This window comes from Carassius gibelio, chromosome B1 (assembly GCF_023724105.1).
Source record: "Carassius gibelio isolate Cgi1373 ecotype wild population from Czech Republic chromosome B1, carGib1.2-hapl.c, whole genome shotgun sequence".
In the NCBI taxonomy this organism is placed as follows: Eukaryota; Metazoa; Chordata; class Actinopteri; order Cypriniformes; family Cyprinidae; genus Carassius; species Carassius gibelio.
Window position 1 is genome coordinate 13,082,753 of NC_068396.1, and position 16,748 is coordinate 13,099,500.

Sequence of the window (16,748 nt, forward strand, 5' to 3'; positions counted from 1 at the left end):
TATGCTTCAGGCACCAACCAAGACTGATCACACCAGTGTGATCGTACACATTAAAAGGATTAAGGAGACAAAGACGTGCTAAAGCAGCACATTCTGATGTTCTCTTTAATTTTCAAAGGCATGACATGTTGTAGTTATTTTGAATGTAACCTTACACAAATAAAAATATACATTTTACCATATGATTATAAATGAATATTACATTATCCCCCCCCTCGATGGGGAAAAAATCTAGCCTGACTACTTCCACTCAATTTCATTTCGCTTCTGTACTCAGTCTGATACAGCGTCAGAGCTTTCTGTTTGCTACCGGTCTGAAAACAGCCGGGCCAATCAACGAGCAGAGGGCGGGCTGAGAGCCGTGACATAGATGCTAAGCACTGAGTTTTAAATTGTAGGTTAGAGAAATCAAAAACCGAAACGACCGCGGAAATGGGAAACGAGACACGGGATGCAATTCGCTCTGTTATGGACAACATTCAACTCTTTTTCAAACTGAAGCCAGAACAAGAAGAGTGTTTAACAACAGGTTTACAGTGGAAGTTCAATCATAGATTTGAGTTCGATGCATGATGTCTGTGCTTCGATGCGGCTGTACAGGCGCATAACATACGTCATAACTAAACGTATCTGACTGGCTTACGGGTAACCAATGATTTTAAACTTCAGACAAGCGCCCCCTAGCAAGAGAGAAAACATTTCTCTATTATGCCATTCCAGACTCTGTCTACGAAGCAAAGTGAAGTAGTCAAGTAGTAAGTCTTGATTCTGGCTATTAAATTTTGTAATATTAGCCAATGGCTAATAAATTCTCAGATTTTACTCATCAGTGTGTGAGTTTGAGGCTAAGTATAAGTTTAGCACAAATATATGTTCAATCGCCGAACACTCTCTGAGGGCTTCAGAGTTTCACTCTCCGTCATCTGTGATATTTCTCAGTTCATCTAAATCATCCAGCACACCTGTATTTGATGTACCGTAAACTCTAGAGTGAAGGTGCACAAATCACTGTTGCTTTCTCTCACACACACGCAGACAGAAAGAGAGTGAATTGACATGCTACATTTAAACAATATTCTTTGTTGTATTTTCCTGTCAAAATAACGGCGTTCCTATGGAAGTCTTCAGCTTTTAAAAAAAAAGCCGGTTTTCCGGTAGTGAAAATTAATGCGCAAACATTAATCATCACAGACCGTTTCTTCGGTTTGCTTTCGAGGGGCAGGCATATCAGTACAAGGTTCTTTGATTTGGGTTGGCCCTATCTCCCTGCGTCTTTACGAAGGTCGTGGAGGGAGCCCTGGCTCCTCTCAGGGAACAAGGTGTTCATATCCTCAACCACCTCGACGAATGGCTGATCCTAGCTCACTCTCGAGAGCAGTTGTGCGAGCACAGGGATCTGGTGCTCAGACACCTCGCCTGACTGGGTCTTCAAGTCAACTGGGAAAAGAGCAAGCTCTCCTCTGTGCAGAGGATCTCTTTTCTCGGTATGGAAATAGACTCGGTCGCCATATTCGCGCAGCTTACAAACGAGCGTGCAGTCACTGCTGAATTGTCTGAGATAATTCGAGGGCAAGAGAGCGGTTCCACTGAAACTGTTTCAGAGACTCCTGGGGCATATGGCATCCTCAGCGGCGGTCATACCGCTCGGGCTACTCCATATGAGACCGCTTCAGCACTGGCTTCACGACCGAGTCCCGAGATGGGCATGGCAACAGGGCACGCTCCAGGTGACCATCACTCCGGCCTGCCGCTGATACTTCACCCCGTGGTTGGACCCCTCGTTTCTACAGACCAGTGTGCCCCTAGAACCGGTGTCCAGACATGTTGTTGTGTCAACAGATGCCTCTGCCATGGGCTGGGGTGCCATGTGCAATGACTTCAGTGGCATGTCAATTGCCTCGAGTTGCTAGCAGTACGTCTTGCTCTGCTCCGCTTCAGGGCCCTGCTGAAGGACAAGCACGTTCTGGTCCGTACGGACAACACTGTGACCGTAGCGTACATCAACCCTCAGGGATGTCTACGCTCCCGCCATGTCGCATCACGCTCGCCATCTCCTCCTTTGGAGTCACAAGCATCTGGGTCGCTTCGTGCCATTCACATTCCGGGCAGGCTCAATCGTGCAGCCGACAAGCTCTCACGGCAGCAGTCTCGCCCCGGGGAATGGAGACTCCACCCCCAGTTGATTCAGCTGATTTGGGAACACTTCGGAGATGCTCAGGTAGACCTGTTTGCCTCTCCAGAAAATTCCCACAGCCAGTTGTTTTACTCCCTGACCGAGGGCACCCTCAGCACGGATGCCCTGGCACACAGCTGGCCGCTGGGCCTGCGCAAGTATGCGTTTCCCTCAGTGAGCCTTCTTGCAAAGATGTTGTGCAAGATCAGGGAGGAAAAGGAGCAGGTCCTCATGGTTGCGCCTTTTTGGCCCGGCCAGACCTGGTTCCCCGAACTTGTACTCCTCGCAACAGCCCCTCCCTGGCCAATTCCTCTGAGGAAGGACCTTCTTTCTCAGAGACGGGGCACCCTCTGGCACCCCTGTCCCCGAACCTACATATGTGGGTTCTGGATGGGTCACGGAAGGTTTAGGTACCTTGCCACCACAGGTGGTAGCTACCATCACTTCAGCTAGAGCCATGTCCACCAGACATGCCTATGCTTTGAAGTGGAACCTCTTCGTCATTTGGTGTTCTACATGGCGTGAGGACCCCTGGAAATGTCAGATTGGGTCAGTGCTTTCCTTTCTTCAGGAGGGGTTGGAACGAAGGCTGTCTCCTTCCACCCTCAAGGTCTAGGTGGCCGCCATTTCAGCTCACCATGACCCTGTTGAAGGTAAGTCTCTTGGGAGGCACGATCTGATCATCAGGTTCCTGAGAGGAGCAAGGATGCTCAATCCGCCTTGCCCTCAGCAAGTCCGCTCTTGGGACCTCGCAGTGGTTCTATCAGCACTGCAGAGAGCTCCCTTCATACCCTTGCTCTCAGTAGAGCTAAAGTTTTTGTCTTTGAAAACTGCACTCCTGACGGCTTTGGCTTCGGTGAAGAGGGTCGGGGACCTGCAGGCATTTTCAGTTGACGAATCTTGACGTTATCTTGAGACCCCGGCCTGGGTACGTGCCCAAAGTTTCCACCACTCCTTTTAGGGATCAGGTGGTGAACTTGCAAGCGATGCCGCTGGAGGAGGCAGACCCAGCCCTGGCGCTGCTCTGTCCAGTACGTGCGCTCCGCACCTACGTGGACAGAACTTGGTGCCTTAGGACCTCAGACCAGCTCTTTGTCTGTTACAGAGGCCAGCAGAAGGGAAAGGCTGTCTCCAAGCAGAGGTTATCCCACTGGATAGTGGATGCTATTGTCCTGGCTTATCAGGCTCAAGACCTGCCATGTCCCCTAGGGGTGAGAGCTCACTCAACTAGGTACCTCCATGTATCGTGATTCCCATTTTCTTGGTAATTCCACATGTGTATGTCCACAGAAAGTCTCTCCGCAGCAGGTGTCTTTCCCTTGGCAAGCCCCTTGCCAGCTCTGTCATTGAAACTTCCACCCTGCGGGCTGGTTACCTCAGAGTTCTTATGTATCACCACCTTGGTAGATACCTGCCTTCTGTTAGTCCTCCCACGGGCAGGCAGCCTGCTAGCATATGTCCAGCTGGAATATGCTACCCAGTGTATTCTATGTTATATACCCCGCTATGCGGGGCGGAGCTCATGATGCAAATCCCACAGACCAATTTGTGTACCATTGGCTCGTTTTGTACCACTCAAAGGTGATTGGGGTCTCGGGCGAGATCCCATTCGTAACGTCTCCATTCCCTCCTTCAGGGAATGAGGGTTACATACGTAACCAAGACGTTATTCTCCTTAGCCCAGGTAAAACATCTCTAACGTTGTCTGTGGTTCAGGAGTGGCTTAACAAGAGGAAAATGACAACTGTAGCCAAATTCCTTGACACGTCTGTATGCCTTGTCCCAAGCCTCAGTCTATTCCTTTGAGAGTTCACACAAATTCTTGAATCGATTTTGCTTGACAATCCTTAAAAAGGCTGTGGTTCTCTCAGTTGGTTGTGCACCTTTTTTTTCCACACTTTTTCTGTCCTCTCAACTTTCTGTTAACATGCTTAGATACAGCACTCTGTGAACAGCCAGCTTCTTTGGCAACCAATGTTTTTAGCCTACCCTCCTTGTGAAGGGTGTTAATGATTGTCTTCTGGACAACTGTCGGATCAGCAGTCTTCCCCATGATTGTGTAGCCTAGTGAACCAAGCTTAGAGACCATTTTAAAGACTCAGGAAACCTTGCAGGTGTTTTGAGTTGATTAGCTGATTTGCATGTCACCATATTCTAATTTGTTGAGATAGTGAATTGGTGGGTTTTTGTTAAATGTTAGCCAAAATCATCACAATTAAAAGAATATAAGAAATAAAAAAATCAGTCTGTGTGCATTTATTTAATACACAAGTTTCACAATTTGAGTTGAATTAATGAAATAAATGAACTTTTCCACCACATTCTAATTTATTGAGATGCACATGTAAAGACAATACAGCCAAAAGAGAGGAGACAACCTCACCTCAAAGACCTGAAAGCTCAAGCCCACACTGTAGCCCTCGGACACTGTGATCCTCCACACACATTCCTTAGATGGACGGTAGTCATCTGGATAGTTTGGAGACTGAATCTGTCCAGAGTCCTTACTGATCTCCCCTCCACATATTGCTGCCAGACAAACAGCAATGAAAGAGAGAGAATTAGACTTTCACTCTTTCAACAGCAATATTTATGCTATTTTCAATGCATGTCTAAAAATCATATTATTTATTAAAATAACACTTTAATATTATTTATTAAAACCATATTTTACTGCTTATGCTGGTTTACACCCATCATAAATCAGAACATGAAGAAGGAAGATTCTTCAAAAAAAAAAAACAGGTGCTATGGGTACATATTCTCCCTACATGCCTACACTTGTATTCTGAGTGTGATTCATAGGCCAATTGTTTTTTTCAAAATTTTTATGGACACAATCATTTTATCTTTTGTTATCTTTTGGGCATGATACATGCGAGTTAAAATCTGATATTGAGACAACCTTAACACACACCTTCATAGACTGCTGCGAATCCCTTTCCGACCCAGTTACTGCTACTGCGGAATTCAATCCACATCCGACTGTCGGTAGAGACCAACACTTCTGGGATTTTATCACCACAGAAGCGACCTGCACAAATACACACACACAATAAATAATAGTGCCCTATAATCATGCATTGCATTGGTAATACATATTATTATATTCCATATTATTCCTGATGAGACCACCAGCATGTATGTACCCAGCAATGGCGCTTTTCTCCAATATCCGTCACGAACCTCAATGTAGTCATACCAGCACAGGCTGCTCTTGTAGAGGTCCATAGTGGTGAAGTTTAACACTATCTGAAATGGGCAGCAACACATGTAGCTGTCATTTACATCAAACTTCACACATTAGATCAGCATTTCTTTATCTAAACCTTCGTAGTTACAGGAAGAAATGGATTAAAAAGTGCAGATACAGATGAATGTGGAACAGTTCAGTACAATGAACCTTTGTGAAGTTACACACTTAACACACAGAAGTGTCTTACCTTCTCCCCAGGTGTGACGGAGATCCTCCATACACAGTGTGTATATGATGGGTATCCATTAGGATATCCTGGAGATGAGAAATTCCCCACTGAGTCCTGCAGTGTTTCACCACATGCTGGATAGAGAATCCAAAGTTAGTCAACTCTTTAAAGATTCAGTGTATGATTCATTATACTGATTCAAACCGATAACTTGTGAATCTTTTGACTAATCCATTAAAAGTACCAACTTTTAATGGATCACTCATTCATGAATCGCACTACATTGGATGTGAAATATGTTTGTTTTTTCCAGCAGCCAGAAAGACAACACAATAGAAAGATGTTCACAACTCAGCTAAAAATTATTGTATCGTAGTGCTGTATAGTTAGCAGTGGCGGAGCGCCACCGCTAAATAGCAGTGCAGGAAACAGATACACACACACACACACAATGAAGTAACAAAGACCTATTGACTGTTCTAATGAGATCTCAGGAGCCAAACAGTGCAGGATAGGAAAGCAGATTCTCTGTTCAAGAGAAGCCAAATCATCTGCTAACATTTGCCAAATGTTCCTCCCAATAAGCGATGTAGCCATTGGCCAAACATTTGTCTTAGAGGCCTCTGTTTTTCATCACAGCTCATTGGGCAGTGATTGCATATGGAGGTGCTTTTGGATGTCAATTTCAAGGAAATATAAAGACATAGTCAAGTCACACAACAATCCGATGCAGAGTTGTGCAGCAGATAAGCTGTTATCTTTGGCTTGGGTGGAGACAGTCACCCCTATTTCAGACTAAACTGTGACACAACCTGTATGTAACAGCAGAGACAGGAACTTTGGACTTACAAAAGCAGCTTCCAAAACTTACATTGAAAATGATGTCATCATTACTTTATTATTATTTACATAATTTATAATGTCACCCTTCAATTAATTTTTATTTTTTACCCAAAACATAAAAGCAGATGTTGGGCATAATGTCCAAACTGCATTTTCCATACAAAGAATGTTTAAGGGATACTCCACCCCCAATGTGAAAATTTTGTCATTAATCTCTTACCTCCATTTCGTTCCAAACCCGTAAAAGCTTTGTTCGTCTTCGGAACACAATTGAATATATTTTGGATGAAAACCAGGAGGCATGTGACTGTCCCATAGATTGCCAAGTAAGTTACACTGTCAAGGTCCAGAAAAGTAGGAAAAGCAAGAGATAAATGACTAAATTTAAATTTTGTGGTGGAGTATCCCTTTAATGGTGATTTACACATTCATAACCAAAAATGACCAAAAATGACTACTTTTAGTATCCTTTTGTCTTCATGTCTTTCTCTGATAATTTTTCCTCCACCTACACTGAAGGGAAAAAATAGACTTTTTTGTGCCTCACAAAAAATGTCTAGAGTCTGGAAAGGGTGGATACACTACTTTTGCAAACTGTCTAATAAAAGTGGGCTTTCAGTCTACAAATTTTGTCACAGACAGTGAATATTGTGAAAGAGAGAGAGAATTGTCTTTGTATGTGAAGTACGCCATGAGTCACGCATTTACACACACCCTCACTAGTAGTGCATAAATTCAAAACAATACAGCAATAAAATTACACATTTATATGCCACTCACATGGAAACACACACGCATAGACAGAAGAGCGAGAGGGTCTTATCGTGCTCTTTGTCCCCTAAATGTCAGGGTGTCCCTCTTTTCTTTCCTGAGTGAAAAACACATCCATCCATCCACTGACCCACTTATCCTATGTAGGGTTGCAATTTAGTGTGTCCCATGCACCTACTCCAAATGTCTTTGGATTGTGAGAGAAACCAGAACACCAAGGGAAACCCTTGCCAACATGGAAAGAGCATGCAAACTACACACAGGAAGGTGTTCTAGCTTAGCTGGGATTTAAAACCCTATGGAGTCGATTAACACGTATACGCTGTGTACTTATAAAATTAAGATAACAAACAAGGTGTGCTGTCTGCAGCCTTTGTCTGCGCCGATCTTCATTTAGACACGCGTCATTAAAACGAACTGTAACTCAGTGAATACTCAACGAAGAGACATGAAAGAGTTATCTATAGAAAGCCTGACATGTCTACTTTTAAACTAAACAAGTACAGCCGAAAACAATTATTCTGTGATAATCCATATGAAAACAACGCGATGTCCATTTTTCACGTCTCCCATCATTATCTTCTAATGTGACCACACCCCCATGCTGAACGCTTTATTCTGATTCTAATGTTTCAAACTGAAGTGCGCGGCTTGAATACGCCCACACAACTGAAGACAATGCAGAAAGACTGTTCTTCAAGTTCTTTTATTTTACTGTTTGCTTCGCGATGAGAGGAATAAGACATAATTCACCCCAAAAAGATGTGATGTGGTTGAGGATTTGAGATTTGGATTTCCTCAGAAAAAAGGTTGAAGTGCTTTATTCAGCAGAGATCATAAACATGAGTAAGTCTCTTTTTATTTATTAATACTTGTACTAGTTTTCACATAAACTGTAAACATTTTACTAGTTAGACACTTTTCCAAAGACTTTTTCCAAACTATAATTCCTGACTTAATGTATAATCAAGGGAAGTATTATGAAGTTTCAATAACATTATACAATACTATACAAATCAAAAGCTTGATAAATAATATAAATGTAACAAATAAATGTAACTGCAACAAATGTAACAAACAATGCTGTTCTTTCAATGTATCCCCCCTAAAAAACCTGAAAAATATTCTCAGCTCTTTTCAAAATTAATAAAAATAATAATGAGAATGATAATAATAATAATAATAATAACAATAAATGTTTTTTTGCAGAAAATAAGATTGTTAAAAGGATTTCTAAAGGATTGTGTGACTGGAGTAATAATGCAAAAAAATTCAGTCTGAAAGTCAGCTTTGATTGTTCCTAATAAACTGTTTAACTGCATTTCCAAGTGGATATTAAATTATATTGTGGGATAATTAAATATATTCTAAATAAACTACAAACATAAAATTATAGAGATTTATTTTGTCCTCACATTCTTTATTGTAACTCCTCCCTTTCAGTGACACACAGCTGACTGAAAGGCTCATTGTGCAGCTCATTATGCAGGCCTTTGTCTTCTCAGGTGTAAATCACAATGATATTCATGGTAGTTGACGCCTACTCGCATATGACTTTTACCAACAAAAAGTGCCTAAGAAAATTTAAATCAATATATTGTTTTCTGTAAGTGAAGTAAACAAGATGATTTTCACATAATTTAGAAAGAAAAATTCTAGGCTACAAGCTCCAGTTCTCAAAATTCCTGGGAACCATTGTTTTCTGTATAAGTTTTATGGCCTTATTCAAGTGATTTAACATTTTTAGTTTTTCACTAACCACGCATAACATTTTTTTTTCCCAAAAACACAATCATGTACATACATGCTGCGCACATATTATTATAGCCCAGTATGTGCTGATTACAGTGAGATTAGACTTTAGCCATTTAGATGTCAGGGCATGACAAAACTTCTTCAGGCCGCAAAAATACCCTTAGACTCCAGAGGGTTAAACCAGGGATCTTCTTGCAGTAAGGTGACAGTGCCACTGTAAGAATCTCATGTGCATCATAAAACTGAGAAAAACAAATGATCTCATGCAGCTGACTCTATATTGGCTAGAAACAATTATCTGCACATAAAGTGAGGTCATCTTCCTGCAGTTAACACCCTCAGTTTCCTTCATTTAAATGTTCACTCTTTCTCTCTTACACACTCACACACAACTGTTTTCCTACCTGGACATCTGTATAGCTTCTTGGCTTGGGAAATATCTCCTTTGCTGAGTCTAGTTCTCTGACCGATAGCAGGCCTGACACCATTCTCATCACGAGAGGGAAGAATCGTGTCCAAAAACATTCCTCTACAGAAGAGAAAGAAAAAAAGGAGAACATATATATTTGTATAGAAAGTTCTGAATTAAATGAATGGGTGTGAAATTCCTAGTGTGTGACAGGAGTCTTACCTGGAGAAAGTGTTTCTGGCATAATGCATGATGCTGTCAAAATCATATGGCTCACCAAGAGAGTTGACATCCCCTGGTTCCATCTTAATGAAGTTATACTCCTGACCTAAGTGTGCACAGATACATTCATATCAAAACAGATAGGCTAGCTTTACAAATCCACTATTTAAAATTTATTTATGAACAGGTGTGACTCTCAATTTTGTCCTGTTCATACAACAGCAGCTCATATTTTGTCTGCATGAAGAAACAACTGAAGTCAAGTCTTTTCTATTCTTGTGATAGCCATAAATAATGCCTGGGTGATGATTTCAATAACACAGAAACTTCTTAATATAACTGATTACAATTTTAGTTAAACACTAGTACAAAGTTCAAATATTGTCACCAAAAATAAGAATTAAAAATGATGAGTGAATATTAAAAATATCTCCAACTTTATCATTTCCGTCTTTTCTTAAGTCATGAAAATTTAGAGAAATCATTTTGCTTATTGGTTATCAATGTTGTTTATTAAAAATGTTTGTTAAAATGCTGTATTTATGAACCAAGTCCATATTCGGTATCTGTGTGAATACAGTCATATTGAACCAGCAGTTACCTGGTAGGGTGCAAAGACTTGAGTCATGGGTCGTGCAGTACCTGGTTGGATGTTGTCCCGAATGATGGTCACATGATCGTCACGGTCAGGTCGTGTGTGCTCGTGCCAAAAGCCAATTACGTGTCCAAGTTCATGAACGACAATGCCAAACTTGTCACAGTTCTTCCCAATGGATATTGCCTGGGGACCATTGCCACGACGACCGACATAAGAGCAACACCTTGACAAAAAAAAAAAAAACGTTAAAAGTCTGTAATTATTTAAATATCAGCATCTTGTTGGCTCACCCTACTCTTGAATAACTCAGATTCTGATTATGTCACAGATGTGTCAATGTTTGTAATAAGGGGGGTGAAGGGAGGTGAGCTAAACTAATGCTTAGTTGTTTGGGGTAATGTAGTTTAATGTAGGGTGAACAGGGGATAGTGTGAAATGATGAGAGCTGATTAACACTAATTAGGGTGACTTGGGGTTAGCTTTCAGATTCTTGCTGTGTTGTTTCCTTGACGACAAATAAGCACACAGTGTTCACCTCTGAGTGGCAGTGCAATGAAACACAGGAGAGACAAAGAGGAAAAAGAAAGAAACAGGTGGGTCTCAAAATAAGTGCCAAAAAAAGTATAAAGCAGTGGTTTTGCTTAAGAACCCAGATTTTAAGTTGAGCTTCTAGTGGCAACTTCCATTTAAAAAATGTTTATTTTCTTTCCCTTGCTGTCCATGACCCTCAGAACAGACCTGCGACCCATTTGTAGGTTTCATGACTCATCAGTTAAGAACCATTTGTCTAAATTATTGATGCAGTATTGTGAAAAGTATAATTACAATATATGCATAATCAATTGTGCCGCCAAAGTGCTATTCAAGCTGCTCTGTATTGTGTGTGTGTGTGTTGCATTAAGCAGGTGAGAATATTTGGCACATTAAGGTGAAATTTTCACTAGCTGGTGTTTGTACAAGCCCGCAAATCCTATTATTATTAACAAAAATATTGCCAGTAGCCTCACAAATCTGCTGACTCTAAAGTTTGTGCCCTGTCAGCTATGTTTCCATATGCAGATCAGTTACTGTATTTGATGTGCTGGTCATTTTGATTCTCTCTATTGTTTTTCTGAATAATAATAGCATGTTGGCACTTACGCTGTATTGAATGAGCTGTTCAATCGAAGAACAGTTTAGCGTTTCAGTGTGCAGTGTTTATGGATTTTGTGATTTGAGAGATTTACATTGGCCCAAAGGTCCTGTTCCCAACTGATATTGAGATTTTTATGATGTATTTACAAGCAGTCAGTGCTTAAGGTGTGGGGAGGGTAGGGCCTTGGTGAAATCCGAACACAATCTTAATACAAGGTGGAAACATGGCCAAAGTAAGGTCAACCCTGTAAAGTCAGTGTTCGAGGAATCCAGATAGAATCTCATTAGTCTACCATTAAGCATGTCTCATACACTCAAACACACCCACAAAATAAAGCAGTAGGGGTGTAAATCAGATGGTTCATCACGACACAATACGATATTCATTCTCATACTCAGCGATACGATATTTGCAAATATGTCAAAAATAGTCTATGATACAATTATAATTCGATTCAATACAGGAGTACAGTATTTCGATCAATATATTGATATAATGATATTATACATTTATTTTAAACAGCTACCTACAAATTTAACTCACAAATGCAGCGAAAATATATAACATTAACATTGATCTGATGAAATTTTTGCATCCTGTACCTCATTTGGGACATTCACAACAAAAAGATAGGTCTACACTTTCTTTTTTAAATAAATAAAATAAACAATTGGAAAAACAAGTCTGGCTGCTACTATGTGCTCAGTGTTAAAAATATTTTCTACAGATAACCAAATTACTGGCAATAGCAGAAAATAAATACAATACAACAAAAGACTAGTTTAATAAACAGTGCTTTTCAGGTTTTTCAGCTCAGTCTAAAATACATGTTCAGGTATGCTTCCGAAATGTAATGATCAAATGTAAAATAAAGGCATTCATTACATATAGATTAATAATTTTTTATATTACAAAAGTTATTTAGTCAGGAGCAGTGAGCACTAGTATTTTTCTTTGACAGCATTAGATTTTTTTATTAGTTTGCTTTCACTTTAAGAACCAAGCACATATTTAATATAGGTTACTGATACACATGCCTTTTCTTTCTCAATTGTTTATGTTAAGACATATGCTTAACATACTGTTTACTAGGATATTCGCCAAAACGCGCATTTTGATGAAATTTTGTCTGTATTTATTCATCCATGCATAAAAAAGCTGAAAAGTGCTCAATATAGTATTTGCGCTGTGTAGACGTCGCTGTCTGTCTACGTGCGCGCAATTAATTAAGATGTGTGTGCATTACACTTCTCACAGAATGCTCGACTGTTCCGCAAACAATCCCGAGTGTCTTTTATGCTCACCTTGTACCTTCGGCGAGTCCTGATACATGAGTTTGAGCAAGAATACACACATTGGCGATAATGCATAGGCGGACATTATATGAAAATGTGGATAGTGTCAAAACAACGGTGCCTATGTATATAACAGATATCCGTATTTTACGCGTGGGATCGAGGCATCATATCGTCAGACATCATATCAATGTATCAATCCATATCGATGAATCGTTACACCCCTACAAAGCAGTAATCTCGATTCCACTCACTCACTATTTATAACTTGGATTAGAACACCTTAATCCCTAATTTCATAGACAATGAAAGTGTGCAGTAAACACACATGAACACAGAGGGCCCTATTTTAACAATTTAAACGCGTGTTTATGTGGAAGTGTTTTCATTATTATTTTTTGATTAATCACTTTGATTAATAATTAATTTTGACAGCACTAATGTTTATTGTATAAAGACAACCATACAAGGGTATTTGTTACTAAACCTGCCCTGGGTACACCAATTTTCTTGTCCATTGCCCTCGCAGATTCCTGCAGCTAAGCTTGGATGTACATTTACATTAAAGGTTACTGATGACATGCCTCTGAAGTTTGACTTTTTGCACCATTACAATACTAGTCATCATATCTCTAGTTCTTTAATGTATTTGCATTGAACTAAAGTGCGTTCATTTTCAGTGGGCATATATGCGGCTGAAACAGGTAGCCTTGTGCATCCCAAATTTTTCAACATGAACATTTTAATATAACATTATAGTCATTATGGCCTTTAGAATTTTTTTTTTTTTTGAGGAGGTGGGGCAGTGCACAATAGGCCCATGTGGCACGGCGTAAGCTATTGTTCTTAATGGCATTTCTTTCCTTACATTACTTTTACTTTTATACTTTAAGCAGTTTTGAAATCAGTACTTTTAAACTTTCACTTGAGTAAAAAGCTTGAGTCGATACTTCAACTTATACAAAAGTCTTTTTAAACCCTAGTATCTGTACTTCTACTTGAGTAATGAATGTCAATACTTTTGACACCAGTGCGTCATTAACAGTTCTGTCTAATACTGATAGAAATCTGTCTAATAATTAGATAGAATGGTTAAACAAAGGAATTAATGTATACAAAAAGTATTATAACAATTGCTTTTATATTAGTAATAGAAAGGCAAACATTATAATACTTTCTCGTTTGCCATGAGCATTAAGCAAATACACATTTATATCATTTAAACAAATTTTTGAATGACTAATGAACATTTAATTTGACAAACCTTGCAAACTTAATCCAGCTGTAAGATCTTTTGAAGTGTGAATTTTTATCCAGCATGATCACGTGTTCTCTGTGTGATGGCCGGCCCGTGTGAATTTAATGCGTTATTAAAACTCGTGATTTCAAATTATGCTGTGCTTAAATCATAAAAATCATATTTAATCATCCTAAATAATGTGCCCACTGTCATATTTATGTCATTTTCTCTGTGTGCTGTATGTAAAATGAGTGTTACTCTTGTTTCATTTGAAAAAAATGATTCCCAGTGCACACAAACTTCCCAGAATACTGAGTGCCCTGTTGGTTACAGTGTTTACTTCCTTTTTAATTCTATTTTTACTAAATATTTGTTTATTTGTGAAAAATACTTTGTCATCTAAAGTATAAGTATGTAAATTTACACATTTATTTTTTAATCCATTGGTCAAATGACTTAAAATTTCTTAAATATTAATAAAAAATATATATATATCGGCTATTAGCTTTTCCAACATATCGGCATCATCTGTCAAAAAAACTAAATCGGTCGACCACTAATTTGTATAATAAAATTTATAAATTCAGTTGAGTTGAAGTGAAATTAATTGAATACTAGTGACATATATCCTTATACTTAAAATGCTAAAGAATTAGACATCAAGCCTGTCAACACTTTATCATAATACAAACATACACACATGGGCCCAATCTATGTCCCAAATGCTTAAAAAGCACACAGAGTCGAGTAGAAGGTTAACACTCATTGCTCGTGTTGGTCTGTCAGCAGGTTTATATCTGAATGACGTCTGCTGATTATAACAGATATGACCACACTGAGATGGATAAGATTATGTAATGCTCTCGCTACCTCTCTCCCCTCCACTCTAATCTAGCCTTGTCCTTCTGTCAATGGTCATTCGGCCTATTACTCTGTAATCTGTCTGGATCTGCCTCATTATTCACCTCACCTTCCATCAGCATCATTACCACAGAGATATTTAACATCCTCCGTTTCCTTTTCATTGCAGTTTCCATAACATTCATAGACTGAAAACACTTCTATTAGTGGTTAAAAACCTTCTTATCAGGCGTTGTGTCATATTAAACAAAGTCATATGTGATCAAATAATCAATTAAAAGCCAAGTTTTCAGATACGAACAATCGCCAACAATGTTTATCTAGACTTATGCGGTTTCCGTCTTCCCTTCTCCCTCTCTCTCTTCCTTGTTAACCCACTGTTAGGATTCCATTCCTAAGAACAATGGGCGGTTTGCTCACCGTGGTAACAGGGAAGGAAGGAAAGCCAGGCAGACTGTAGTCATCTCAGTCGACTCGGTCGCAAACACACACATACCTTTGTTTTAAACACACTTTACAGGATACACTCAGGAGGGCTGAGTATCTGAGTGTGTTCCTTAATGACCAAAGCATTTCATTCAACCTTTCTTACATCCAGTACATGCAAACTACTAATACAGCCCAGAAGTAAAGAATCAAAGTGGAACTGGTAGCCAACGTTAAAGTGTTTCATGCATTTTAAATGAAACATGCAGCGAATAATCATTCACAATAAGATTTATAATATGTATTTAGAAAATAGACTTCATTTTAGTGATTCCATTTTCAAATATCATAAATGTGAACTGATAAACCAAATGTAGATAGTGGTTTCAAGAAGATACTAAGTTAAATTACTTGGGATGTAAACACCAACATTAAGCACCATTACTGAGTAGCTTGGTGTCAGAAGCAAAAGTGTTGTGATGGATATATCAATGTGTGCATTACTTTTTAAAAATGTTATATAATTATAGAAAACACACAAACACAAACCCGCAGGGTCTATAGGTGAAGACAATGTAGCTCTCCTCATCAGTTTTCTCAATGAATGTCACACATGTCTGTTTCTCCCAGTGTCTCATTGCTTGCTTTAACATGGCCCTCTGACTTCCTTAAAAACACATACAGAAATCATTTTGTAAATCACACTCATTCATATACTGATATTGAACACACAGACACTCCGGTCCGCTTACCAGTGAAGTTGCCTCCTATGACATAAGGGATGACGCCTCCAGGCCAGATCTTCTCAGCTCGGGATGTGGCAGCACGTGGCACTCGAGACTTCACACCTCTGCCACTGTTTACACTCTTCCCTTCAGCTTTGGAGCTCGACACATCTTTACTGGCGTTCATTGGCCACGACTCTACACCATAAACAGAGCCTTTTTTGAGAGTTTATTCTCTAAAGGTTAAACATACATGTGCACAAGCTCTTACTGCAATGAAATTCATCCTGCCAACACATGACAGAACTATTGTTATGATTACAGTGCAATAAAAATCACCAACTGTGATATTTATTTATTAGGTATTTACAGACACAGGGTCTGTATTCCTCAAACTGCATCAGAATACATGGATGCAAACACCATATAAATCTGCATTCATTAAAAAACATAACCTTTTCCCAAATATTAGCAGAATAAATCTTACATTTGTGCAAATGATAGTGAATCTCGTTGAGGCATTTCATAATTACTGATGTTTAATTATAATGAAATCAGTTATACAAAAGATGCAAATTAGTGTTGGGCGATATGGTCATTTTTCAAATCGTCATATCGTCAGCCCGTGAGATCGACGATACACGATATTATCGTGCATGGGTGGAGCAAGAGAGAGACTCTTTGTTCTTGTTATAGCATAACTATTTGGTGTTTTAAACCACACAGGTGCGCGACAGAGAGAGCCTATGGAATCACCAATAATCGAAAAAATATACTTTCAGACATACTGATAAACTAACGTTAAATATAAAAATACTGTATTTAAAACAGCTAACGTTAGTTCATAAATAGTCGGACGCAACTGTCATA

General features: G+C 39.3%; 1 protein-coding gene across 2 annotated transcripts in view; it reads right to left on the minus strand.

Moving 5' to 3' along the window:
- LOC127949297 (dorsal-ventral patterning tolloid-like protein 1) overlaps positions 1 to 16,748 on the minus strand; it is a 57,054-nt gene that overhangs the window by 20,182 nt on the left and 20,124 nt on the right. For both annotated transcript variants that reach the window (XM_052546385.1, XM_052546384.1), the window contains exons 5-13: positions 15,906 to 16,076; positions 15,703 to 15,820; positions 10,241 to 10,419; positions 9,599 to 9,704; positions 9,372 to 9,496; positions 5,617 to 5,732; positions 5,323 to 5,425; positions 5,091 to 5,207; positions 4,557 to 4,702 (exon numbers count right to left, since the gene is read on the minus strand). In XM_052546385.1, the coding sequence (XP_052402345.1) occupies positions 4,557 to 4,702; positions 5,091 to 5,207; positions 5,323 to 5,425; positions 5,617 to 5,732; positions 9,372 to 9,496; positions 9,599 to 9,704; positions 10,241 to 10,419; positions 15,703 to 15,820; positions 15,906 to 16,076 (1,181 nt within the window). The remainder of the gene's footprint in view (positions 1 to 4,556; positions 4,703 to 5,090; positions 5,208 to 5,322; positions 5,426 to 5,616; positions 5,733 to 9,371; positions 9,497 to 9,598; positions 9,705 to 10,240; positions 10,420 to 15,702; positions 15,821 to 15,905; positions 16,077 to 16,748) is intronic.